Source organism: Oncorhynchus tshawytscha, linkage group LG07, assembly GCF_018296145.1.
Source record: "Oncorhynchus tshawytscha isolate Ot180627B linkage group LG07, Otsh_v2.0, whole genome shotgun sequence".
Classification (NCBI taxonomy): Eukaryota; Metazoa; Chordata; class Actinopteri; order Salmoniformes; family Salmonidae; genus Oncorhynchus; species Oncorhynchus tshawytscha.
In genome coordinates, this window is record NC_056435.1 from 3,424,931 (window position 1) to 3,451,019 (window position 26,089).

The following is a 26,089-nucleotide window of genomic DNA, read 5'->3' on the forward strand; positions in this document are numbered from 1 at the left end:
ACACTCCTTCTAAAGCTATTTTTTACAACTTTGGCAAAGGGTAAAGTCTCTAAAACTTAGTCCACTCTGTTCATAATAGATTTTAGTTTTGGGAACAGAAAACGGGATGAATTGGGATGAAATGTTTCATGATGACAAAATTTGCAGAATGTCAGCCAAAATCCATATTGCTCCATCTTCCCCCACTGGCCTTCCTCTCATCACTTGTTTTTCAAAGCAGAGGATCATTGGTTGAAGGATGTGGGGGAAGCTAAGTTGTTAGCAGCACACTGACCCCCATTACAGAGGCAGCATTTATTGCACTCGGGAAATGGATGTAACCTATTTTCTAAAGGGTATATTTAAGAAATAAGGCCAGAGGGGGTATGGTATATGGACAATATACCACGGCTAAGGGCTGTTCTTATGCACAACGCAATGCTGAGTGCCTAGATACAGTCCTTGGTCGTGGTATATTGGCCATATCTCACAAACCCCAGAGGTGCCTTGTTGCTATTCTAAACTGGTTACCAGCGTAATTAGATGTTTATGCAAAATGCTATGGAAATACTTTGTGTGCATATAAAGCCAGGGTCTACAGATAACTTCCTAGAACGGCTATACAGAGAGCACCCCTTCCCTTGGTCCAGAGAAACTGGTGATTAAACCATCCCAATAACAAAACCCTGGACAACTCAGTATGTCATGCAGCAGTGCTTTATTCACATCATGAAGACAACTCTTCGGCACAGATTATACATCTTTCTTTCAAGTTCTTTATTTTGTGGGATTGTCCTCAGCAATTCTGCTGCGATTACTGATGTCTGATAGGGACATAATTTCCCACCTATCAGGTGTAAGGAGAACTCTCGAGACAACTCCACAGGTAGCCAGTCTGAGGGAACCTCAATGTCACAAGATTCTATAATGCCATTCTTGATGTCCATGTTTAGAGTTGCATTGCAGATAGACGTGTCATTTTTCAACTCAAAAGTCGTACAGATACTGAACTTAGGAGTCCTTCCAAAAGTCCACTCCCATGCCAACAGTTCACGGGCCATTCTTTGGATACCAGGCAAGGACAGCTCATCACTTGGGTCCACAAGTGTTACAGGGCTGCTGAAACCAAACTCTGTGTTGTACTGGGATGCCACTGAATCCATGATAGTGTCACAGTCCAACGTCGGGTCCTCATCCAGCAGGTTTTTCACAGGGGATGGCACGCTTTGCGTTGCATTGCTCTTGATACCCTGGCAGGTGGGTTTCAGCACCGCGGACAGCAGTGCCCTGTCAGCCGAACACAGCAGAGTGCAGTGATGGTAAGCTGCTGTCCTTCCCAATTTTGCAGCGGTTCCTGAAATCTTGTGTTGGCCATTCAGCAAGATGTCAAACCTCTCTGTTGCACGTACATCCATGTCTGGCCTGAGTCCTTTCAGAGCACTTGTCACGACTTGGAGATTCCTGTGACGGTCATAGTTTTTCTTGGATGTGAAGAAAGTCAAATTGACATTTCCTAAATCGTGGAATACAGTCCCGCCCCCACTGCGTCGCCTGGCGAGCGGTATCCCTTTCTGTCTCATGACCTGAAGGTTGCACTCTTGCCACGGGTTCTGATGTCTCCCTATCACCACCGCTGGGGCATTACTCCATAAGAAGAGCATACTCCGGTTTTGGAGGTCAACATGATCGTGTATCCAGTCCTCCAATGCTAAGTTTTCAAATATGTCTGTTGACACAGATTTGAGGATAAGTCCTGATTTACCAGTCTCGTCAATGACAGCTGACAATGTGCTCTTGGCTCGAGCCGATCGAAAACAGGCTTGGGATTGTGCGCACAAATTCGAGAATGTTCTTAACATCATCGCGCCTCTATCTGTCGTTTCTTCTGTGCATCTGAAAATACTTTATCACTTTTGTGGAATGAAACTTTTCCAAATACATGAATGGAAACGCTCAGAGTGAATACGTATTCCGATCTAATTCGTTTTTACACACATACTTCAGCTTTTCTTCCTCTTATTTTCTTAAAGGCACGGTTTATTTACTCTTGTTGTAACACTGCCACCAGCTGTGCTGGAGCGATATCGACTCCATGTTGCTCAAGTGATTTTTGATGCTGGTTTTACAGCGCCACCCAGCGGTTTAATTCGTATATTGATTCAAAAAGGATTTACTAGTTCCTGAGGGTCTGGGTTGGATTTTAAATATTATTTTTGGCTTATTTTTCAAAATCAACAAACGAACAGGTTAATACTTCTGCAAAAGCAGCTACAAAAGGCTCACTATATGTAAGTATCATGTACTGCAGAGAGACAACAGCTAGGTTCCCACAAAACAGATTGACAGTGCAATGTATTATAGTAGCCTACTTTTTAATCCAGACGAAGGCAAAATAACTTTGATTTATTTGAAGCCTGGGGTGCATTCCTTTTATTTTAAAATGGTAGCATAAATTGCATAGAACACTGCAATGCAGCCAAATCAATCATTCTGATGCATAATACTTTTGCATTTAGACTTGGAATTTCACTAGGCTAACATGATCTTCTGCTAACATTATCAGCACGTGTTGTCAGTGTGTGGAGTACCGGGTCACTACGTTGTCAAGGTAATGGACGCACACGGTGAAGAAAGGGCCTTTGCTGATTGGCTTGCAAGCTTGCGACATCTCGAATTCCGATCAAATCCTGACATCTGATTGGTCAGATCGTTTATCCCGTATGAAAAGGGGTTTAGGAGCCATTCAAAGGTTTACAACAGCAAACCCCAGTGATTTATCCAGATAACCTCACGTAAACTATTTGATAGCTACAGCTATAACTATTTCATCCATAAAGTAAGTTGAAGATTTCTATCTCAACCATTATTTGTTTTTGTTTACATCTAATGTTTTACTTAGACAAGCAGTAGCTTTAGCCTAATTATATTTAAGTGTTTAGCGAGCTTTCTTGCCATAATAAAATCAGTATCGCTTTCGACAATTCAAGGCTAGCGTCGTTAGCAAGATTGCAGTGATTGGAAGACACTACTTTGCAAACTAGCAACCTTTTGAAATCCAATACAGCGCTGTTTATACTACATTCATAATCAGTAGCAAGGTCAAGTTTGAATATGCTTGGTTACCATGACAACGTAAAATGTTTAGAGCAGTGTGTCATAAATCAGGCACTCTTGTTAGTTTTTTTAATCTATCAGCTTGATACTGACACTTTCATATTTGATTTATTTTCACCTAATCCCCATTGCACTTCCTGTGTCAGGCTGCAGAGGTTAGTGTGGCTGGTGTGCAGGCTGAGGAGGTGCAACTTCAGCAGGGGGTGAGGGGAGGAGAGGGGGGAGGAGGAGGTGGAGGAGCTGTCTTTGGAGAACCAGCAGGTGCCAGGCCATATCAGTACACCAGCTCAGCTGCAGGAAGAGCAGGACCAGCAGGGCCTCACACTGGAGACAACAGAGGACCACACACAGCATGCAGAGGTAAACTTACTGTGTGCCTAAGAGGGGATGCGATGTGAATACTGAACACAATGGATGAGTGAATGTCTGATTGAATCAATGCAAGATTTCTTGGGGTCTGGTTTTGTAGAGTATCATCTAAAACCTGCAGAGGAAGATCACGTCACTAGAGGGCGCTATCACCAAAGTGACACCTGTAAGACCACGACTGATACCACTGTATTGCAATCTAATTCAACAGGCATAAAGAAAATAGTATAATCAATAGCCTACATTTACCATCCACCCTGGCTTCTGGGCTATGTCTCAGGATAGCGTGTCGGCAGACACTGAACCAATAGAACTTGAGACCCAGCTGAACCCCACAGTAGAGCAGAATCAGGAGCAGGACCTGCAGGCCTTACTTGACCAGTTGCACCAGGAGAGAGACAGTCTGAACAGACTGGTGCAGAAGCTCAGCCTCTCAGGTGAGTTAGTCTGGGGCTGGACTGAGAGGAGAGAGGGTAGTGGAGAACGAGATGCCAGAATGTGATGTAACATTGTTGGCTATCCTACAGAGAAAGAGCAGGTCCTGTTCACAGAGCCAGGCAGCAGGGGGAAACGTGGCTCTCGTCTGGACAGCTTCTTGCGGAGCGTGGAGGAGGAGAGGGACTATTACAGACAGGAAGCAGACAGCCTGAGGAGGATGCTGAGGGGCAGGTGCTCCTGTAGCCCCTGTCGGGGGCACCTCCAGAGCCGCAGCCCCACCCGCCAGTCCCCTGTCAAGGTAAAGGAATAGCTGTCTAATATTAACTAGAAATGTAAATAGGGATTTGTTACACCATCTTCAGTGTTATAAATGCATAAATGTAGCTATATATATCATTTTTCAGAAATATTGGTAAATTAGCTTTGATTGCTTAAAGAAATTTTGAAAAAGATTGGAGGTTTTTTTTCACTATCTAATCACGGCATGGGGTTGTTCACTGACAGACATGTCTTTTTTTAAAGTATATTACTTGATGGTTTCATTCAGAGAGACAAATAATCATATTTCTTAGCAAAATGCTATATATCCGGCTCACTCTCAGAGAAATAAGTAGCACTGCTAGGTTTTACACAGTCAATAATACATGGTAACATTTTTAATAAAGAACTGTAGAAATGATACATTTTTGACATCAATATAATAAAATAATGAAATAAAAATTAATTCAGTAATATATAAGACCTGTGAAACATTTACATTTTTTCATTTTAGTCATTTATCAGATGCTCTCATCCAGAGTGACTTAAAGTAAGTGCATTCATCTTAAGGTAGCTAGGTGAGACGACCACATATCACAGTCAAATATACAGGATACCAACATTCCATTCCAGCGAAACAATATAGCGTTTAGCAAAAAAACAAATATTTTCATACACACTAAAATATATTCATTAAACATCTGAGAACAGTAATATTTTACACACACATGAAGGTACCCATAAGCAATCATTTCTGATGAAAAAATACAAATGTGAAAAATTGATGGACATACCATTTTGTAAATAAACTCTTCAAATATTACTTTTTCCACATTAATCAGAAAAAAATCTCATTTCTGACCAATGTCTCCTGGACTGTGAGCACTTTGTCATAATACTAATGTAACAGCTGATGTACTCTTTTGAAATCTGACATCATGTCTTGTTCCCCTGTTTTGGGCAGGGGGGCAGCTATGATTCTGAGCTGATCAGGGTCTTGAGAGAGCGGGACGAGATGCAGAACATGCTGGATAAGAATGAGCGCCACCTGTCAGAGATCCAGGCCAACGTGAAAGTTCTGACTGCCGACAGAGACAAGACCAGCATGCACTACCAGCAGGCCAGTACCATTCTTAAAGGAATAGTTAACTCCAACAACACACGTTTTGTCTGACTTTTTCTTCGCTCAGGACCAAATGAATGGGAAATAATTTTGCTGATAACAATCCCTTTCTTCATCAGGCCCAGCAGGAGATAGCGTCGCTGCGTCGCGAGGTACTGAAATCCAAGTCGTCGCGCGCAGCTAAGAGCAGTGTCACTGTGTCGGCTCAGAGCATCCTGAAGCGTGTGGAGGCGGAGAGAGACGAGGCCAAGGTCGACCTCCACCGTATGAGCACAGAGAGGGACAGTCTGAGGGAGAGACTCAAGGTCAATATATTAACCAGATTGGACAATAATCTGCTTCTGAGTGTTCCAGCATTGCCATCTATTGACTACCAATTTTTTTTTAAATGTTGAACCTTTATTTAACCAGGAAGGGCTCATTGAGATTAAAATCTCTTTTTCAAGAGCGCCCTGGCCAAGATAGGCAGCACTAAGTCATTACAAAAAAATTTCAGACAGACAACATGAAAAACTACAAGTAATCTAGTAAAAACCATTGAAATCACAAGAGTATAAAACAGCAAATTAAAAACATTGACAAGTCAGGGAATCAGCCTCAAAATCCTTCATCAGTGATTTAAAAACACCAATCGGGACAAGTTCTTCCAGTTTAAAAGTATTTTGTAAGGCGTTCCAAGACGATGGCGCAGAGTACATGAAAGCCCTTTTACCAAATTCAGTTCGGACATTTGGAACAGTTAGCAGGATAAAGTCCAGCGAACGAAGAGAGAACCCACCACATTTCTGAACAATAAAAATGCACAAATTAAAAGGTAATAAACCCAAAATGGCTTTATAAATAAAAGTATACCAGTGACTGAGCCTACGAGTGATTAGAGAAGGCCAGCCAACCCTGGTATACAAAGTGCAGTGGAGCGTAAGGGTTTTGCAGTTTAAAATAAATCTCCAAGTGCCATGGTAAAGGGTGTCAATTGATCTCAAACACTGAGCGGAAGCATTCATATATAAAACATCCCCATAGTCTAGTAAAGGCATAAATGTAGCTGATACTAGCCTCCTTCTGGCTTCAAAAGAAAAACAGGCCTTATTGCTAAAATAAAATCCCAATTTCAGCTTCAATTTTTTTGTAAGTTGTTGAATATGCAATTTAAAAGAGAGGCCATCATCAATTAAAATTCCAAGGTATTTATATGAGGTTACAACTTCAATCACCTTGCCTTGACAGGTAGTAATAGGTGAAAGGTTCAGAGGTCTATTTCTTGCATTAGAAAACACCATTAGTTTTATTTTGTCATTGTTGAGGATAAGCTTCAATTGACACAAGGTATGTTGAACAGTATAAAAAGCTATTTGCATGTTCTGGAAAGCTTTTGTAAGAGACGAGGCACAACAGTAAATAACAGTATCATCAGCATAAAAATGAAGTTGTGCATTTTGGACATTTTTGTCTAAATCATATATATAAATAGTGAATAAGAGAGGACCAAGTACAGAGCCTTGGGGCACACCATTCAAGACAGACAATTTAACAGACATAAGCCCATCAAATTGAGTGCACTGAGTTCTATCAGACAGATAGTTAGCAAACCATTCAACTGCATGCTCCGAAAGACCTACACTCGACAATCTCTGCCTTAGTATAGCATGATCAACTGTATCAAAAGCCTTAGAGAGATCAATAAAAAGTGAGACACAGTGCTGCTTTTTGTCAATGGCTTCAGTGATATCATTTAAAACCTTCATGGCTACTATAATTGTGCTATGCTTCTTCCTGAAGCCCGATTGGTACATTGATAAAATAGAGTTAGTAAATAAAAACTATTTTAGCTATTCACTTACAAGGGTTTCAAGTATTTTCACCAGGGGTGACAGCTTTGAGATTGGCCTATAATTATTTAAAAGAGTTGGATCTCCCCCTTTTAAAAGTGCTAGGACAAATGCTGATTTCCAGATCTTTGGAATTTCATTACATTCCAGGGTTAGATTGAACAGAGATGTAAGTGGTTCAGCTATGAAATCAGCTGCCAGATTTAAAAAGCAGGGATCCAAAAGATCAGGACCTGCAGGCTTTCTCTGATCTAAGGATTTCAGGGCTTTATGTACCACCTGCACTGAGAATGGCAAAAAGCTAAAAGTTTGACCAGCTCTCACTGGTTCATCCACACAGGGTTGTACAGAGACAGAGGACACTGAATCAAACAGCCTACCAGGTGATACAAAGTGCTCATTTAAACAATTCAGCATTTCAGTTTTGTCATATATTGCAACAGAGTCCTTCAAAACACATGACGGTAATTCATTAACATTACTGTTACCAGACATAGACGTAATAGCCTTCCACAACGTTCTAGGGTCATTCAGGTTATCAGTGGTAACAGACATAAAATATTCAGACTTGGCCTTCCTGAGAAGATAAGAACACTTGTTTCGTAACTGCCTAAAAATAAGCCAATCAGCATCAGAACATGATTTCCTTGCTTTAGCCCAGGCTAGATTACGGTCTATTACCAATGAAAGTGTGGGTGTGTATCCTGCTGAGAGAAAGTGTCTATGTGTGTGTTGCGTGTTGTCAGATCTCTCAGGAGACAGCCATCAGTGAGAGGGCTCACCTGGAGCAGAGGGTGGAGGACCTGCAGACAGCCATTCTCACTGTGAGTGAGGAGGAGAAAACCTCCATAGAAACACAATGACTAGAACAGACACACTCTTTAATTGTCCTTAGTTTGGAATGGAATGTTCGTTCTCTAATTGCATTTCATGGTGATTCTCCTTGCTGTAGCTGGAGCATGAGCGGGGGGACCAGAAGAGCCGTCTTGCCCTGATGAGGGAGTCCATGATGGGGCTGGAGGAGGAGGTCCACACCCTGGGCAGGAAGCTGACCGCTGCTGAGGACGAACACAGCAGGACCAGGAACGAGTGTGTCATGCTGAGGTAAGCAAGGAACCAGCACTGATGTATGAAGTCATGTGTTTGGGGATTCACTTCCTGCGCCAGCCACATACTGGACACGTGTGGGAACTGTTCAAATCAAATCAAATTTATTTATATAGCCCTTCTTACATCAGCTGATATCTCAAAGTGCTGTACAGAAACCCAGCCTAAAGCCCCAAACAGCAAGCAATGCAGGTGTAGAAGCACGGTGGCTAGGGAAATCTCCCTAGAAAGGCCAAAACCTAGGAAGAAACCTGGAGAGGAACCAGGCTATGAGGGGTGGCAGGTCCTCTTCTGGCTGTGCCGGGTGGAGATTATAACAGAACATGGCCAAGATGTTCAAATGTTCATAAATGACCAGCATGGTCAAATAATAATAATCACAGTAGTTGTCGAGGGTGCAGCAAGTCAGCACCTCAGGAGTAAATGTCAGTTGGCTTTTCATAGCCGATCATTAAGAGTATCTCTACCGCTCCTGCTGTCTCTAGAGAGTTGAAAACAGCAGGTCTGGGACAGGTAGCACGTCCGGTGAACAGGTCAGGGTTCCATAGCCGCAGGAAGAACAGTTGAAATTGGAGCAGCAGCACGGCCAGGTGGACTGGGGACAGCAAGGAGTCATGCCAGGTAGTCCTGAAGCATGGTCCTAGGGCTCAGGTCCTCCGAGAGAAAGAGAGAATTAGAGAGAGCATACTTAAATTCACACAGTACACCAGGTAAAACAGGAGAAATACTCCAGATATAACAAACTGACCCTAGCCCCCGACACATAAACTACTGCAGCATAAATACTGGAGACTGAGACAGGAGGGGTCAGGAGACACTGTGGCCCCAACCACTGCTTCAAAGCTTCCATTTAATCCCTTTTATAGCATCCTTTTAAGTGTGTGCGCGCACGTGTGTGTTCAGACTGTCCAACAGTGAGACACAGAACGCCCTGAGTGACAGCCAGCGCAGACTGACCTCCCGCATCGGAGAACTACAGAACTCCCAGGAGAGGAACAAACTGCTGGACGAGAAGAACGGTGAGGAGACAAGGTCTGCCTCTGTGTGTGTGTGTGCGTGTGCGTGTGCGTGTGTGTGTAATAACGCTATTTCAGATAACCTAACCGAACTGAGCCTTATCTGTTGTGTCAGACTCTCTACTGAGGCAGATGTCTGGTCTAAGAGAGGAGGTGAGCAGTCTACAGTCCACCATCACTGACCTGGACCAGAGGCGAGACTCCCTGCAGGAGCAGCTGGAGAACAAGACTGACCTCCTTAACTCAGCCCACAACCAGCTGGACGACAAAGTAATCAACTGAACACTAACTACACATACAGCCAATTGTACCTGCCTGCCTACCTGCCAGCCTACCTGCCAGCCACTATGTTTAGGAAGTTGACATGTCCACTTGGATATCACCTCATGAGATGTGACACATTGGTCTAATATCAGTGATTGACTGATGGTCTCTTTGGTTTCTATGTGTTTTTCTTCAGGAGAAGACCATTAGGAATCTCAGGTTGTCCATTGAGGATCTGGAGACATCAGCAGAGTGAGTCTGAGTTGTCCAGTACCACAAAGCTTCACACAGCAGCATCAGATGCCAGGTCACCATACTAAGGCTCACTCAGAAACGCATACGGATTGCACCACCTGTGTAAGTTAACCTCGAAACTCTGACCCCTGGCTGTGACCTTTCTGTTCCCCAGGAGCGTTCGTGAGGAGCTGGCAGGACGGGAGAGGGAGCTGGAGGCTTTGAGGAGGAGGCTGGGGGATGCGGGGGAGGAGCTGGGGGCTTTGGCCAAGGTGAAGGATTCCACCCTGAGGGAGAATGCTCAACTCCAAGAGGAACTGGACATGAGCCGCCTCAACAACCAGGTCAGATACAGCACTTTCTGACCAAACCAGAGCACAATTATTATTTTTTAACTTTGAAATTATCAACCAAATTATTTAGGGAGGATGGTATGCAGCCTGGTATCTGTCTCTGTTCAGCTATTACATTCCACTCCTTGTACTCTGTGTCATTTGCCAAGTGACAGGAGTGGCAAGGATTGGAATGTTAGCCATAAAGACTGGAACCCAGACTAGATGCCATGGGCTCATGGTCCAGAATAGTTTTTCATCCCAGGTGATTGGTTTGGGTAAACAGTAGTAGAAAATACTAGGATGCCATATTATTCATGATATACCAAACCTCATGGCCATCATTTCTTTAGAATCTCACAAACACTTTGTAAGGTCTAGTTTGTTTTGCTGTCCAGGCCCTGGAGCTGAATTCTGAGGACTCTGCCCAGGAGGTGAATGAGCTGCAGAGGAAGGTACAGGACTATGTGGCTGACATCTCCCGCATCGAGAACCTGCTGTCCACCAAGGTACCCTCTGCTGTAACTGAATGGATGATATTTCAATCTGTGATCTTTTAGTTATGTCTTGTCGAACTAATTATAACTCATCCAGAGTAGCTATGGCTGCGTTTACACAGGCAGCCCAATTCTGATATTTAGCCCAAACATTGTCAAAAGAGCTGATCTGATTGGTCAAAATACCTATTAGTGGAAAAATAATCAGAATTGGGGTTCTGTGTCAACGCAGCCTTTGAGTTCCAGATCAATTCCTTTTTTGAAAATGTGTTTTTTTCCTTTCCTCCTTGTGCTTACTATAAGCGGCAATCAACGTTTTCAGACTGGAGTTGGGTAGGGATTGATAGCCAAGACCTTTTCACTTGCACTGATTCATTGTGGAGTTAAACAAATAATCAAAATGTGTGTGTGTGTCCACCAGGAGCGGGAGTGTAGGGAGCACCAGGAGGCTCGGCGGCGTGCGTCGGCCCAGGCTGAGAGCTGGGAGGGGCAGGCGCGGCAGGCGGAGGGGAGCATCAGCGAGCTGAGGCTGGAGCTGATGTCCTCAGACATGGAGAGACGCAGACTCAAGGAGAAGGTGGAGGCTCTGGAGGCCAGTCTGCAGGAGGTCTGTCTAACCTCACTGTCTCTATCATTAGGGATTATCACTGGTTACACACTGGGTCATATTCATTAGACACCAAACAGACTGAAACAGGGTGGGACTACCTGAAGTTGTCCAATAACAAAAGCACATTTTACGTTTCTGTTGTAAAAGGTTTTGCAACGTTTTACCATGTTGTGCATAATGAAGATGACCCTGGACTCCTATAGTTGTGTATATCCTAGGCGTTGTCTGCAGAGCGGAGCTGCAGCAGCCAGGTGTCTCAGCTCAACAGGAGTCTGCTGCACACTGAGGAGCAGTTGAGACAGGCCCAGGGGGAACACACCGCCACTCAGACTGACCTGGAGAAGACCAGGGAGCTCTGTGTCAAACTGGATGCCAGCAAGGAGGCTGTGAGTCATGGAGGGGATTGTGTGTGTGTGTGTGTGTGTGTGTGTGTGTGTGTGTGTGTGTGTGTGTGTGTGTGTGTGTGTGTGTGTGTGTGCGTGCGCGTGTGCGTGCGTGCATGCGTGCGTGAGCATACAGTACCGGTCAAATTTTTTGAACACCTACTCATTCAAGGGTTTTCTTTATTTTCTACATTGTAGAATAATAGTGCAGACATCAAAACTGTGAAATAACACACATGGAATCATGTAGTAACCAAAACAGTGTTCAACAAATCTAAATATATTTTATATTTGAGATTCTTCAAATAGTCACCCTTTGCCTTGATGACAGCTTTGAACACTCTTGGCATTCTCTCAACCAGCTTCATGAGGTAGTCACCTGGAATTAATTTCAAATAACAGGTATGCCTTCTTAAAAGTTAATTTGTGGAATTTCTTTCCTTCTTAATGCGTTTGAGCCGATCAGTTGTGTTATGACAAGGTAGGGGTGGTATACAGTAGATAACCCTATTTGGTAAAAGACCAAGTCCATATTATGGCAAGAACAGCTCAAATAAGCAAAGAGAAACGACACTCCATCATTACATTAAAACATGAAGGTCAGTCAATATGGAAAATGTCAAGAACTTTGAAAGTTTCTTCAAGTGCAGTTGCAAAAACCACCAAGCGCTATGATGAAACTGGCTCTCATGAGAACCGCCACAGGAATGTAAGACCCAGATATACCTCTGATGCAGAAGACATGTTCATTAGAGTTACAAGCCTCAGAAATTGCAGCCCAAGTAAATGCTTCACAGAGTTCAAGTAACAGGCACATCTCAACATCAACTGTTCAGAGGAGACTGCGTGAATCTGGCCTTCATGGTCAAATTGCTGCAAAGAAACCCCTACTAAAGTACACCAATAATAAGAAGAGACTTGGTTGGGCACCAGAAACACGAGCAATGGAGCAATTAGACCAGTGGAAATCTGTCCTTTGGTCTGATGAGTCCAAATTGGAGATTTTTGGTTCCAACTGCCGTGTCTTTGTGAGACGCAGTGTGGGTGAACGGATGATCTCCGAATGTGTATCTCCCACCATAAAGCATGGAGGAGGGGGTGTTATGGTGTGGGAGTGCTTTTCTGGTGACAAAGTCTGTGATTTATTTAGAATTCAAGGCACACTTAACCAGCACGGCTACCACAACATTCTGCAGCAATACGCCATCCCATCTGGTTTGAGCTTAGTGGGACTATCATTTGTTTTTCAACAGGACAATAACCCAACACACCTCCAGGCTGTGTAAGGGCTATTTTACCAAGATGACCTGACCTCCACAATCCCCCGACCTCAACCACATTGAGATGGTTTGGAATGAGTCGGACCACAGAGTGAAGGAAAAGCAGCCAACAAGTGCTCTGGATATGTGGGAACTCCTTCAAGACTGTTGGAAAAGCTTTCCAGGTGAAGCTGGTTGAGAGAATGCTAAGAGTGTGCAATGCTGTCATCAAGGCAATGAGTGGCTATTTGAAGAATCTAAAATATATTTGGATTTGTTTAACACTGTTTTGGTTACTACATGATTCCATATGTGTTATTTCATAGCTTTGATGTCTTCACTATTATGCTACAATGTAGAACATAGTAAAAATAAAGAAAAACCCTTGAATGAGTAGGTGTTCTAAAACTTTTGATCGGTACTGTATGTCAACATGTTTGTGTGTGTGTGTTAACAGTACACTGTGTGTGTGCTTGTAGGTGCAGTGTGAGCTGGAGCTGCTCAGGAAGCAGCTGTCCAGTGAGCGTCTGAGCATGAAGAGCCTGGAATCCATGCTGCTGTCCACCAGGGAGAAGGAGCTACACCGACAGCTCAGCTCCCAGGAGAGACACACCGAGATCCAGCTGCTCAGGGACAAACTCACCGCGGCCGACAGCAAGGCGTGAGCAGACAGTTGGTCACTGTTGGAAGGGTTTCTGATTTGTTCGGTTGCCTGCTTTGACAGCTTCCCTCTTTGTTTCCCTCCCATCTTTTTCTCTCTTTTCATCTATCCACCTCCAACTCAATTATCTCTTCATCGCTACATTTCGTTTTATCTATCTCTATCTATCTATCTATCTATCTATCTATCTATCTATCTATCTATCTATCTATCTATCTATCTATCTATCTATCTATCTATCTATCTATCTATCTATCTATCTATCTATCTATCTATCTATCTATCTCTCTCTCTCTCTCTCTCTCTCTCTCTCTCTCTCTCTCTTGTTGGAGTGCATGCTGGGAGTGAGTCGTCAAACAGTAGTGTTTGTGAGAGCGAATGGAATTTATTTTCACTCTATCGGGTTTTGGTATGTATATATATATATTGATTAGTTTAGTTGTTTTAAGGGTATCTTGTTTAAACTATCACTAAGCACGTATAGGGGTGGTGGGATCTTTGAGGTTGGTTTTTCGCGAGGGCACAACCAGCGGGTGGGGCTGGTTGCTATGGCCACTCGTGGAAATGGAGAGTTTGAAAAACTTAGTCGGAGGCATGGAGTAAAGATTCCTGCTGCGGCCGGGTGTTCAGTGGAAGAATGTAGCTTGGCTGTGGGTGCTATCATTGGGTATGATAGCATCAAATCAGCCTCAAGGATGAATAGCGCTGTAGTGATATTCTTAGATTCAATTGAAAAGGTGAATAAAATAGTTGAGAGGGGTGTTGTGTTAAGGGAGACACAGACGCCGGTATTTCCGCTTATGAATCCGGCGAAGAAAGTCATGCTTTCTAACGTGCCACCATTTGTTAGAGATGAAGTGTTAGAGCGAGAGTTATCTCGCCATGGTCAAATCGTATCTACAATAAAGAAGGTTCTTTTTGGATGCAAATCTCCGTTGTTGAAACATGTCGTGTCTCATAGGAGACAAGTGCATATGATTTTAAAAAAGGAAGGAGATGAACTGAATTTAGCATTTAGCTTTAAGATTGATGGATTTGATTATGTCTTCTTTGCATCTACTGAATCAATGAAATGCTTTGGATGTGGAAGAGAGGGGCATTTGGTGCGTAGTTGTCCCGAAAATGAGCGCGCTGAGCCTGGTAGTAGTTTTAGTGCGAGTGCAACTAACGCACCACCGCGAAGGGATGAACATAATAAGGGTACAGGAGAAGAGAGAAGGTGGGCAGATGTGGTTGGAAAAGCAGGAGAGGAAGGCAGTGTGGATACGGGGGAAATTGTGGTAGATCAGAACAAAGAGGGAGGGGAAACAGTAGGTGAGATTGCGACTGCCGTCGCTGAGGTGGTGCTGGAAAATGAAATTGGAAGTCAAGAGGAGATTGAAATAACGGAAAAGGAAGCGGATGTTTTCAAAATACAGAGGAGTAAAAGGAAGAATTTAAGGGGTGGTGAAGGGTCTAATTCTAAGAGAAAGGTAGAGATTGATAAATCAGTTGAAGATGAACAAGGTGTAGAGATGGTGGAGTTTTCTTCTGGGGAGGATAGTGAGAGTGAGTCATCTGACGCGTCACAACAATATAGTGAGATAAATGGGGTGGAAGGGAGGTATGGGATCGAGAAGATACGTCAATTTCTGAAGTTGACAAAAGGGAAGAAATATATGCAGGATTACAATGTAACTGATTTTTTCCCTGAACGTGAATTGTTTATTGAATCAGCAAAGTTTCTGATGTCAAAAATTACAGGGGGAAGTTTGAAAAGCCCTGAAATTGCTAGACTCAAGAAAGTGGTCACAAGAGTGATAAGTGATGTAAATTCTAAAGAAAATGAAAGAGTTCAGTTGCAGTTTTAACTCTGTAAAGAGATGCGGTGGCTGTATCTTCCTCTGTATGTTTTTTTATCCATGAGCAGTTTTAAGATCTCTTCTTTAAACGTAAATGGGGCAAGAGATGTTAAAAAAGAGCCATGGTGTATGAGTTAATTAGGGGAAAGGGAAGTGACATAATTTTTCTACAAGAAACACATAGTAATTTGGAAAATGAAGTTATGTGGCAACAGGAGTGGGGGGGGGACAGTGGTGTGTAGTCATAAAAACTCAAAAAGTGGGGGTGTGGTTATCTTGTTCTCAAAAGGGTTTTTGCCGTTGTCATATGAGGTTGAAGAGGTAGTTGAGGGGAGGTTATTAAAAGTTAGAGCAAGGTATGAAAACATCACTATGTGTCTGATAAATGTATATGCCCCAGTGGTGACAGTTGAGAGGGTATGTTTTTAGAGACATTATCAAATACCATTGAGAAATGTAACAAAGAAGATTATTTGTTTATTGCTGGGGATTTTAACTGCACAGTTAGTGATTTAGATAGAAATCACCAAGAACCTCATATAGCCTCAAGGATGTTTTTAAAACGCCTCATTGTAACAAATGAATTGTGTGATATTTGGCGGAGTCAACATGGAGGAACAAGGCAGTACACCTGGGCGCATGTGAGAGAGAACATCATCTCTATGGCCAGGTTAGATAGGTTTTATGTTTTTGAGCATCAATCTCAGGTCTGTAAATCAAGTGTGATAACCCCAGTGGGATTTTCTGATCATTGTTTAATAACAGAGGTGGTGTTCATTAACGATATAAAACCCAAAAGCGCATACTGGCATTTTAATATACATTTATTGAGTGATGCTCACTTCAGGAACTGTTTCAGTTTTTTCTGGGAGAGGTGGAGGTCTCAAAAGGCCAGTTTTGTATCCATTCAACAGTGGTGGGATATAGGGAAAATCCAGATTCAACAATTTTGTAATCAATACACGAGGAATGTCACCAAAGATATCACCAGATCAATGAAAGCCCTAGAGATTGAAATAGTGGAACTCATGACGTTGGTTGAGACCACAGGAGATCGAGGCCATACTCAGGCCCTCAAGAGGAGAAAAGCTGCATTGGCAGACCTGCTGGGTATCAGAGCACAGGGGGCATTGGTGATGTAACGGTTTTCTAGTGGTGATGAAGGAGAGTCGGACCAAACTGCAGCGTGTCGATTGCGATCCATATTTATTAAACAAAACGTAAACACGACTAAACACTAAACACTACAAAACAATAAACGTAATGAAAACCGAAAACAGCCTATCTAGTGCAAACTAACAGAGAGTACAAGTAAGACACTAAGGACAATCACCCACGACAAACTCAAAGAATATGGCTGCCTAAATATGGTTCCCAATCAGAGACAACGATAAGCACCTGCCTCTGATTGAGAACCACTCCAGACAGCCATAGACCTTGCTAGACAACCCACTAAGCTACAATCCCAATACCACCACCAAAACCCCAAGACAAACACACCACAACTACAAAAACCCCATGCCACACCCTGGCCTGACCAAATACATAAAGATAAACACAAAATACTTTGACCAGGGCGTGACAGAACCCCCCTAAGGTGCGGACTCCCGAACGCACCTCAAAACAATAGGGAGGGTCCGGGTGGGCGTCTGTCCATGGTGGCGGCGTCGGGGACGTGGACCCCACTCCTTTAATGTCTTAGTCCCCTCTCCCTTCGTCCCTGGATAGTCCACCCTCGCCGCCGACCATGGCCTAGTAGTCCCCACCCAGAACCCCACTGGACTGAGGAGCAGATCGGGACTGAAGGATTTTCGGGACCGAGGCAGCTCGGGACTGAGGGGAAGCTCGGGAGTGAGAGAAAGCTCAGGAGTGAGAGGAAGCTCAGGATTTGAGAGGAAGCTCAGGAGTGAGAGGAAGCTCAGGAGTGAGAGGAAGCTCAGGAGTGAGAGGAAGCTCAGGAGTGAGAGGAAGCTCAGGAGTGAGAGGAAGCTCAGGAGTGAGAGGAAGCTCAGGCAGGTAGATAGATCTACCAGCTCCTGGCTGGCTGGTGGTTTCAGCAGATCCTGGCTGACTGGCAGATCCTGGCTGACTGGCAGATCCTGGCTGACTGGCAGATCTGGAAGAGTCTGGTTGACTGGCAGATCTGGAAGAGTCTGGTTGACTGGCAGATCTGGAAGAGTCTGGTTGACTGGCAGATCTGGCGGCGCTGGGCAGACTGGCGGCGCTGGGCAGACTGGCGGCGCTGGGCAGACTGGCGATGCTGGGCAGACTGGCGGCGCTGGGCAGACTGGCGGCGCTGGGCATACTGGCGGTGCTGGGCAGACTGACGACGCTGGGCAGACTGACGACGCTGGGCAGACTGACAACGCTGGGCAGACTGACGACGCTGGGCAGACTGGCGATGCTGGGCAGACTGGCGATGCTGGGCAGACTGACGGCGCTGGGCAGACTGGCGACGCTGGGCAGACTGACGACGCTGGGCAGACTGGCGGCACTAGCTGCTCCATATAGGCTGACAGCTCTGGCGGCTTCTTACAGACTGACCGCTCTGGCGGCTCCGTGCTGACTGGCAGCTCCTTGCAGACTGGCAGCTCCATGCAGACTGGCAGCTCCATGCAGACTGGCAGCTCCATGCAGACTGGCTGCTCCATGCAGACTGGCTGCTCCATGCAGACTGACAGCTCTGGCTGCTTCATGCAGACTGACATCTCTGGCTGCTCCATGTAGACTGGCTGCTTCATGCAGACTGGCAGCTCGGGCTGCTTCATGTAGACTGACAGCTCTGGCTGCTCCATGCGGACTGACTGCTTCATGCAGACTGGCAGCTCGGGCTGCTTCATGTAGACTGACAGCTCTGGCTGCTCCATGCAGACTGACAGCTCTGACTGTTCCATGCAGACTGACAGCTCTGGCTGCTTCATGCAGACTGGCAGCTCTGGCTGCTCCATGTAGACTGGCTGCTTCATGCAGACTGGCAGCTCGGGCTGCTTCATGTAGACTGACAGCTCTGACTGCTCCTTGCAGACTGGCAGCTCCATGCAGACTGGCAGCTCTGGCTGCTCCATGCAGACTGACAGCTCTGGCTGCTCCATGCAGACTGGCAGCTCTGGCTGCTCCATGCAGACTGGCAGCTCTGGCTGCTCCATGCAGACTGACAGCTCTGGCTGCTCCTTGCAGACTGGCTGCTTCATGCAGACTGGCAGCTCTGGCTGCTCCATGCAGACTGACAGCTCTGGCTGCTCCATGCAGACTGACAGCTCTGGCTGCTCCTTGCAGACTGGCAGCTCTGGCTGCTCCATGCAGACTGACAGCTCTGGCTGCTCCATGCAGACTGACATCTCTGGCTGCTCCATGCAGACTGACATCTCTGGCTGCTCCATGCAGACTGACATCTCTGGCTGCTCCATGCAGACTGACATCTCTGGCTGCTCTATGCGGACTGACAGCTCTGGCTGCTCTATGCGGACTGACAGCTCTGGCTGCTCCATGCAGGCTGGCAGCTCTGGCTTCTCCATGCAGGCTGGCAGCTCTGGCTGCGCTGAACAGGCGGGAGACTCCGGCAGCGTAGGAGAGGAGAAAGGCTCTGGCTGCGCTAAACAGGCGGGAGGCTCCGGCAGCGCTGTAGAGGAGGAAGGCTCTGGCTGCGCTGAACAGGCGGGAGGATCCGACAGCGCTGTAGAGGAGAAAGGCTCTGGCTGCGCTAAACAGGCGGGAGACTCCAGCAGCGCAGGAGAGGAGAAAAGCGCTGGCTGCGCTGAACAGGCAAGGCACACTGAAGGCCTGGTGCATGGTGCTGGAACTGGTGGTACTGGATCGAGGACACGCACAGGAAGCCTGGAGCGGGGAGCTGCTACCGGAGGACTGGAGTGTGGAGGTAGCACAGGATGGGCTAGACCGTGAAGGCGTACTGGAGATCTTGAGAGCAGTGTTGGCACAGGATGTGCAAGGCTAGGGATGTGCACAGGAGGCCTGGTGCGTGAGGCTGGCACCAACTTCACCAGCCGACTAACACGCACCTCAGGACGAGTATGGAGCGCTAACCCAGGTGCCATCAAATCCCCAACACGTTCCGTCGGGCGAATTCCATGCAAAAAGCACCAACACAGCAACTCCCTCATTTCTCTCTCCTCCAATTTCCCCATTAACTCCTTCACAGTCTCTGGTTCTGGTCTCCTCCTTGGCTCCTCACGATAAACAGGGAGAGTTGGCTCAGGTCTGACTCCTGACTCTGCCACACTCTCCCTGAGCCCCCAAGAAATTTTGGGGCTGATTCTCAGGCTTCCATCCGCTACGCCGTGCTGCCTCCTCATATCTGCGCCTCTCAGCTTTCGCCGCCTCCAGTTCTTCCTTGGGGCGGCGATATTCTCCAGGCTGAGCCCAGGGTCCTTTACCGTCCAGTTCTTCCTCCCATGTCCATTTCTCCAGGTGGTGCAGCCTCTCCCACTGCAGCTGCTGCTGCTCCTGCTGCTGCTGCCTCTGTTGCCTCTCCTGTGGTTCCTGCCTGTTAACACGCTGCTTGGTCCGTTGGTGGTGGGTGATTCTGTAACGGTTTTCTAGTGGTGATGAAGGAGAGTCGGACCAAACTGCAGCGTGTCGATTGCGATCCATATTTATTAAACAAAACGTAAACACGACTAAACACTAAACACTACAAAACAATAAACGTAATGAAAACCGAAAACAGCCTATCTAGTGCAAACTAACAGAGAGTACAAGTAAGACACTAAGGACAATCACCCACGACAAACTCAAAGAATATGGCTGCCTAAAATGGTTCCCAATCAGAGACAACGATAAGCACCTGCCTCTGATTGAGAACCACTCCAGACAGCCATAGACCTTGCTAGACAACCCACTAAGCTACAATCCCAATACCACCACCAAAACCCCAAGACAAACACACCACAACTACAAAAACCCCATGCCACACCCTGGCCTGACCAAATACATAAAGATAAACACAAAATACTTTGACCAGGGCGTGACAGGTGAGAAGTAAGTTTCAGGGAATATCTGAAATGGATGCCTCATCCAAATTTTTCTTTGGTTTAGAGAAAAAGAATGGACAAAGAAAAATGATTCATTGTCTCAAATCAGCTGTTGGACAAGAGCTCACTAGCCCTAGTGAAATTAGAAAGAGGGCAGTAGAGTTCTATGCTGAGCTCTACAAGTGTGAGTACAAAGAGGACAAAACAGTGACACAGCAGTTCTTTGATGGGCTCCCAAAGGTGGCTGCAGAAGCTCAGGTTGAGCTTGAGCAACCATTGTCTTTGCAGGATTTATACACTGCATTAAAAGGCATGGAAAATGGAAGGGCACCAGGCATTGATGGGCTTCCCGTTGACTTTTTAAGTCTTTTTGGGCTATGTTGGGAGAGGATTGGTTAGAAGTAGTTAATGATAGTTTAACCGGAGGGTTACTACCAATAAGCTGCAGAAGGGCTGTCCTCACCCTACTGCCCAAAAAGGGTGACCCGAGGGAGGTGAAGAACTGGAGGCCGGTGGCTTTATTGTGCACTGATTATAAGATATTGTCAAAAGCCTTGTCCAACAGGCTGAGGGAGGTGATGGGGCAAATCATACATATGGATCAGTCCTACTGTGTTCCTGGCAGGCAGATAGGGGATAACATTTCTCTGATTCGTGATTTTTTTGGACGTCTCTAGGGCTATTGGGTTGGATGCTGGTCTAATTTCAATTGATCAGGAAAAGGATTTGACCGAGTTGAACATCAATATTTATGGCACACGTTTGAGGCGTTTGGGTTCAGCTCTGGTTTTATTGCCATGATAAAGGTGATATATGGTGACATTGAAAGTGTATTGAAAGTTAACGGTGGTTTGAGTGCTCCTTTTAAAGTGTGTAGAGGTATTAGGCAGGGATGTTCTATGTCAGGGATGTTATATGCCATTGCTATAGAGCCACTACTAAATAGCATTAGAAGTCGCATTGCAGGGGTGTGCCTTTCAGAGGATATTCCTCCTATTTGTCTCTCAGCCTATGCTGATGATGTAGTTGTGCTAGTGAAAAATCAAGCGGAGGTGGATAGCTTGAGTCTAATGGTTGATCGTTTTAGGGGAATATCCTCTGCAAAGGTAAATTGGGAAAAGAGTTGTGCGTTACAGATTGGAGAATGGTCTGGAGGGATCATGGCTTTGCCAGGGGGGCTAGAATGGTGTAAGGGAGGTTTTAAGTATCTTGGAGTATACCTAGGAGATGAGGGGACTATGGAAAAAAATTGGAGTGGGGTGGTTGAAATGGTGGAAGGGAGGATGAGGAGATGGCGTTGGTTATTATCTCGTATGTCATATAGGGGGCGCACTATTATAGTTAACAATGTGATTGCCTCTGCACTGTGGCATCGGTTGTCAGTTTTAGAACCACCATCTGGCCTTCTGGCTAAGATACAGGCAATTATTGTGGATTTCTTTTGGGATAAATATCACTGGGTTCCACAAAGTGTTTTGTACTTGTCAAAAGAAGAGGGGGGACAAGGTCTTGTACATCTTGCTAGTAGGGCTGCTGCTTTCCGGTTTCAGTTTATTCAAAGGTTGCTTTATGGACCGGAAAATGTGGTGTGGAGAGGGGTGGCAGGTCTTATATTACAGCGGGTTGGAGGATTAGGTTTAAAGAAGGCTTTATTTCTGGTTGATAGTAGCCAGATTTCTAGGGAGGGAGTACCTCCGTTTTACAGAGGACTTCTCAGAGTGTGGAGCATAATGAAGGTGTCTAGACGAACTTCAACGGAGTCAGTGCATTGGCTGTTGGAGGAACCTCTGGTGTATGGGGCAAGACTGGATTGTACAACTGCAGCTGTTCCACATTTCTCCAAGATTCTGGTGAAGGGGAAAATCATCACCTTAAGACAGTTAATGGCCATGGCTGGGCCCGCCTTAATGGATGGAAGACGGGTGGCAGAACATTTGGGGATGAGGTCGGAAAGGATTGTCGGACAAATGCTGGGGAGCTGTAGGAAGGCTCTGTCAGCGGAAGAATGGGGTATGCTTAGTAGCCACAAGAAGAAGGTACAAGATGAAGACGTCTCATTTCCAAGACTAGGGATTACACCAAATATCCCAGAGTCAGAAAGAAAGGCGTTATTGCTGGATTTGAGAGGGTTGGAGGAGGTGGGTTTGGATGAGGTGAATGGGAAGGACTTGTATAGGGGGTGTGTCAAGGTGTTGAATAAAGATAAATTGAAAAATAGAAAAGACACTCCATGGAGGGTAAAATTGGGCATTGATGATAGGGTAAAGCCAGCATGGAGGGCACTGTACAAACCACCGTTACAAAAGGGTACTGGTGATATGCAATGGAGGGTTTTACATGGCATCATTGCAGTTAATGCTTTTGTATCTGTTATTAATTCAGATGTTAGAGATGGATGTCCTTTTTGTAATATAAGAGAAACCATTTTTCACTGTTTTATGGAGTGTGAGAGGATAAAACCTCTATTGGAAATGCTGGAATCTTTGTTTAAAGCTGTAGGGGAATTTTTCAATAACACTGTTTTTATTTTGGGGTTTCAATATAGTAAACAACAGAAAAGAAAATGTTAAAATTTTATTTTGGGACAAGCTAAGATGTCAATTTTTCTGAGTAGAAAACATAAGATAGAAACAGGATATGGGAAGGATGTAAGATGTGTTTTTAAAGGATTAGTGAAAGCAAGAATAAAAGTAGATTTTGAGTTCTTTTCAGCTGTAAAAGATCTCCTATTATTTGAGGAGAAGTGGGCCTACGAAAGAGCGCTTTGTTTTGTAGAGGAGGGGAAATTATTTTTTGCTGATGAAATAAGTTGAATGTATATGTTATGTATTTATTTTTGTTTAGGAATTACATTTGTTGTTTCATTTCTGAAAAGGCAGTGTGTCATTTTTTTTATGTTAACACTTGAGTAAAAAATAAAGGTTTTTATAAAAACTCAAACTCTCTCTCTCTCTCTCTCTCTCTCTCTCTCTCTTTCTCAGGAGCTCTCAGCGTAGAGAGGTGGCTACATTGAGTACTCGTTCGGCACAGCTAGAGGCTGACCTGGACATGACCAAAAGACAGCTATCTACTGAGCGGTTTGAGAGGTCCGTCTGTCTGTCTCTCCTTGCTTGTCGTAAAGGCTTGGCTTGTGCTTTACTCTCTCTCTCTCTCTCTTAGGGAGAGGGCAGTGCAGGAGCTGCGTCGTCAGGGTCTGTCGTCATCGTCCTCTGGCCTGCATCCCTCCTCCCCTCACCTGCGTCGCTCCCTCAGCCCCAGCAGGCCCCTGTGGTCCACCGCAGCCCACCTGGCCAGAGAGAGATCCCCAGAGAGGTTGGCCCCCTCCCTGAACACTTCACATTGAATACAGCACACATATATTTCTACATCTCACTCTGTGTGTGTGTGTGTGTGTGTGTGTGTGTGTGTGTGTGTGTGTGTGTGTGTGTGTGTGTGTGTGTGTGTGTGTGTGTGTGTGTGTGTGTGTGTGTGTGTGTGTGTGTGTGTGTGTGTGTGTGTGTGCGCGTGTGTGTTTGTGTGCGTGTGTTTGTGTGGTGACAGGAGCCTGGGGTTCAAGGACCTCTACGACTGAACAGATCTCTCTCTGGAGGAAAGACAACCCAACCTTCTCTCTCGTCCTCACTGTGCTATGATGTCATTCTTCAACTCAAACCTGTGATGTCATGATCAGGACCTCAGGTTCAGAACAACCCTCCTAGACCGGAAATAGTTTCAACAAGTGTTATCTCAAATGTATGTTTTATTACATTTTACAAACTGACATCACTGTGTTTGGTTGTGTATTGATCTGTAAAATGAGTGACCATTCAGTATATTTTTGATGAAGATTTGATTCAAATGAACTACAGCTAAAAGAGGGAAATGATGTTCTTTCATTAATATATTCTATTTTTTGTAAATTGTCTGAGAGAAGGGCTTTAATAAAAATAATAATTTTTGTTCTGGTTTACTTTTCAGTCATAAGTCAGTTGAACCTTGCAGAATGGTACTATAGGCTACATGTTCAACTGGCCACTCAGTGTGTTTCTTCCCCTGGGATGCTTTGTTCTCTAAATCATAGATGGGAAACTGGTGGTCTGCACGTCCCCCCTTTTGTAGGCCCGCGGATCAATTTACAAAATGTGTTATTTTGATTTATTGTTGCCGGGGTCTCAACTTACTGTTGAGAGTTAGAATAGTAGACGGTGCAATTGTGCATCAGCAGTTTTTCTCTTGTAATGTCAGTCACTGACGGTCACTCAATTAGCCCGTCGGCAAATTTGAGTTAAGATTGGTAAGTTAGTCAAGCCATCTAAACTTATAGTAATCATGGTCAAATTACCGACTGGGGGCCCAATTGATATTGTTATTCACTCTCACTCAGATATCATATTAAAAACTGCAATTATTTCTCTCCAACCTATGGCAAAATTAATAGAATTGCAGGAAATTAGCTGTAACACTGCTCATTTTTCTCTGCCCCATTGCATAATGAGCAGAATTGCATGAAATTAGCTGTAATACTGCTCATTTTTCTCTGCCCCATTGCATAATGAGCAGAATTGCATGAAATTAGCTGTAACACTGCTCATTTTTCTCTGCCCCATTGCATAATGAGCAGAATTGCATGAAATTAGCTGTAATACTGCTCATTTTTCTCTGCCCCATTGCATAATGAGCAGAATTGCATGAAATTAGCTGTAACACTGCTCATTTTTCTCTGCCCCATTGCATAATGAGCAGAATTGCATGAAATTAGGCTAGTGGTTAGAGCGTCTGGCCAGTAACCGAAAACTTGCTGGATCGAATCCCTGAGCTGACGAGGTAAACATCGGTCGTTCTGCCCCTGAACAAGGCAGTTAATCTACTGTTCCCCGGTAGGCCTTCATTGTAAATAAGAATTTGTTCTCAACTGACTTTAGTTAAATAAAGGTTAAATACAAGTTTTAAAATATATATATATATATATATACAATTTAAGTCTTCTCTCAGCCCAATGGCAAAATGTTAATAATTGCCTCAAACTTGCTTTAAACTGCAACATTTTCTCTACGCCCCAAGGCAAAATGTGTAGAACTGCAGGAAATGAACTAAAACAAATGTTTTCTCTCTGCTGCCACTAAAATGTTTTGCTCACAAGGGCCCCCAAAGTGCTATGGCCGACTCTGACTGCATATGTTCGGTATGCAGACCTGCTAGCTGCATGATGAGTTCAGTTTTTTCCCGGCCCCACCCCGATCAAAGTCGCCCTTCCCTACTCTAACTCAACAGAAGGCAGGTACAATAGGTTATACGTGCTATGACCAATCACCATGTTTACTGTATGACTAGACAGACACATGATAATCCTGCAATAAACTAAACAGATTGGACAGGCACAGTACACCCAACATCAGAAACAGCATTTACAATCATTAGGAAAGATAATGCCACAGGGGTTTGTGAAACACAAGCGGCAATCTATTTGAATATACCGTATCTATGGCATGAACCGATACTCTCACATCACACATCAATCAACAACAACAACAAGAAGCTTGCACTGTTTCTATCCAGCATTATTTTATGACATTGTGTAATATGGTTCATTGGGCGTGGAAAGATGTGCTTCGGAGAGATGAAATAAGACCAATAATAAGACTAATAACCAGGAAAGAGGTGAGAACCAGGTCACCTTTAGCATTAAAATAGGAAAGCCCTGAAGAGGGAAGGAGAACGGAAAGAGAGACAGAGAGGAAGAGAGAGAGAGTAGTGAAGACACAGTGGGGGGTACCAGCTAGTTATACCTGTGGAGGGCGTTCTGTAGAA

At 44.9% G+C, this 26,089-nt stretch overlaps 2 protein-coding genes across 5 annotated transcripts in view; one reads left to right on the forward strand and one right to left on the reverse strand.

Moving 5' to 3' along the window:
* The window catches only part of LOC112237976 (testis-specific gene 10 protein-like), a 40,984-nt gene extending 16,744 nt beyond the window's left edge, over window positions 1-24,240 (forward strand). Inside the window, exons 1-19 of one of the 4 annotated variants that reach the window (XM_042323879.1) lie at window positions 2,042-2,815; window positions 3,240-3,453; window positions 3,674-3,899; window positions 3,990-4,198; window positions 5,123-5,278; window positions 5,401-5,586; window positions 7,857-7,934; window positions 8,063-8,214; window positions 9,121-9,236; window positions 9,349-9,503; window positions 9,694-9,749; window positions 9,907-10,075; window positions 10,462-10,572; window positions 10,982-11,167; window positions 11,389-11,556; window positions 13,292-13,473; window positions 23,284-23,388; window positions 23,462-23,614; window positions 23,843-24,240. In XM_042323879.1, the coding sequence (XP_042179813.1) occupies window positions 3,734-3,899; window positions 3,990-4,198; window positions 5,123-5,278; window positions 5,401-5,586; window positions 7,857-7,934; window positions 8,063-8,214; window positions 9,121-9,236; window positions 9,349-9,503; window positions 9,694-9,749; window positions 9,907-10,075; window positions 10,462-10,572; window positions 10,982-11,167; window positions 11,389-11,556; window positions 13,292-13,473; window positions 23,284-23,388; window positions 23,462-23,614; window positions 23,843-23,873 (2,379 nt within the window). In that variant the 5' untranslated portion in view covers window positions 2,042-2,815; window positions 3,240-3,453; window positions 3,674-3,733 and the 3' untranslated portion in view covers window positions 23,874-24,240. Of the gene's footprint in view, window positions 1-2,041; window positions 2,816-3,239; window positions 3,454-3,673; window positions 3,900-3,989; window positions 4,199-5,122; window positions 5,279-5,400; window positions 5,587-7,856; window positions 7,935-8,062; window positions 8,215-9,120; window positions 9,237-9,348; window positions 9,504-9,693; window positions 9,750-9,906; window positions 10,076-10,461; window positions 10,573-10,981; window positions 11,168-11,388; window positions 11,557-13,291; window positions 13,474-23,283; window positions 23,389-23,461 lie in introns of those variants that run through there. The other 3 variants (XM_042323880.1, XM_042323881.1, XM_042323882.1) reach the window with 3 other exon arrangements.
* LOC112237975 (lipoyltransferase 1, mitochondrial) lies at window positions 681-2,002 on the reverse strand. The gene has a single exon (XM_024406578.2). The coding sequence runs from the start codon at window positions 1,839-1,841 to the stop codon at window positions 702-704; it is 1,140 nt and encodes a 379-aa protein (XP_024262346.2). The 5' UTR covers window positions 1,842-2,002; the 3' UTR covers window positions 681-701.
* Window positions 24,241-26,089: the final 1,849 nt, after the last annotated feature.

Coding starts and splice junctions, on each gene's coding strand:
- LOC112237975 (XM_024406578.2), bottom strand. CDS start 1,841: ATGATGTTAAGAACATTCTCGAATTTGTGCGCACAATCCCAAGCCTGT.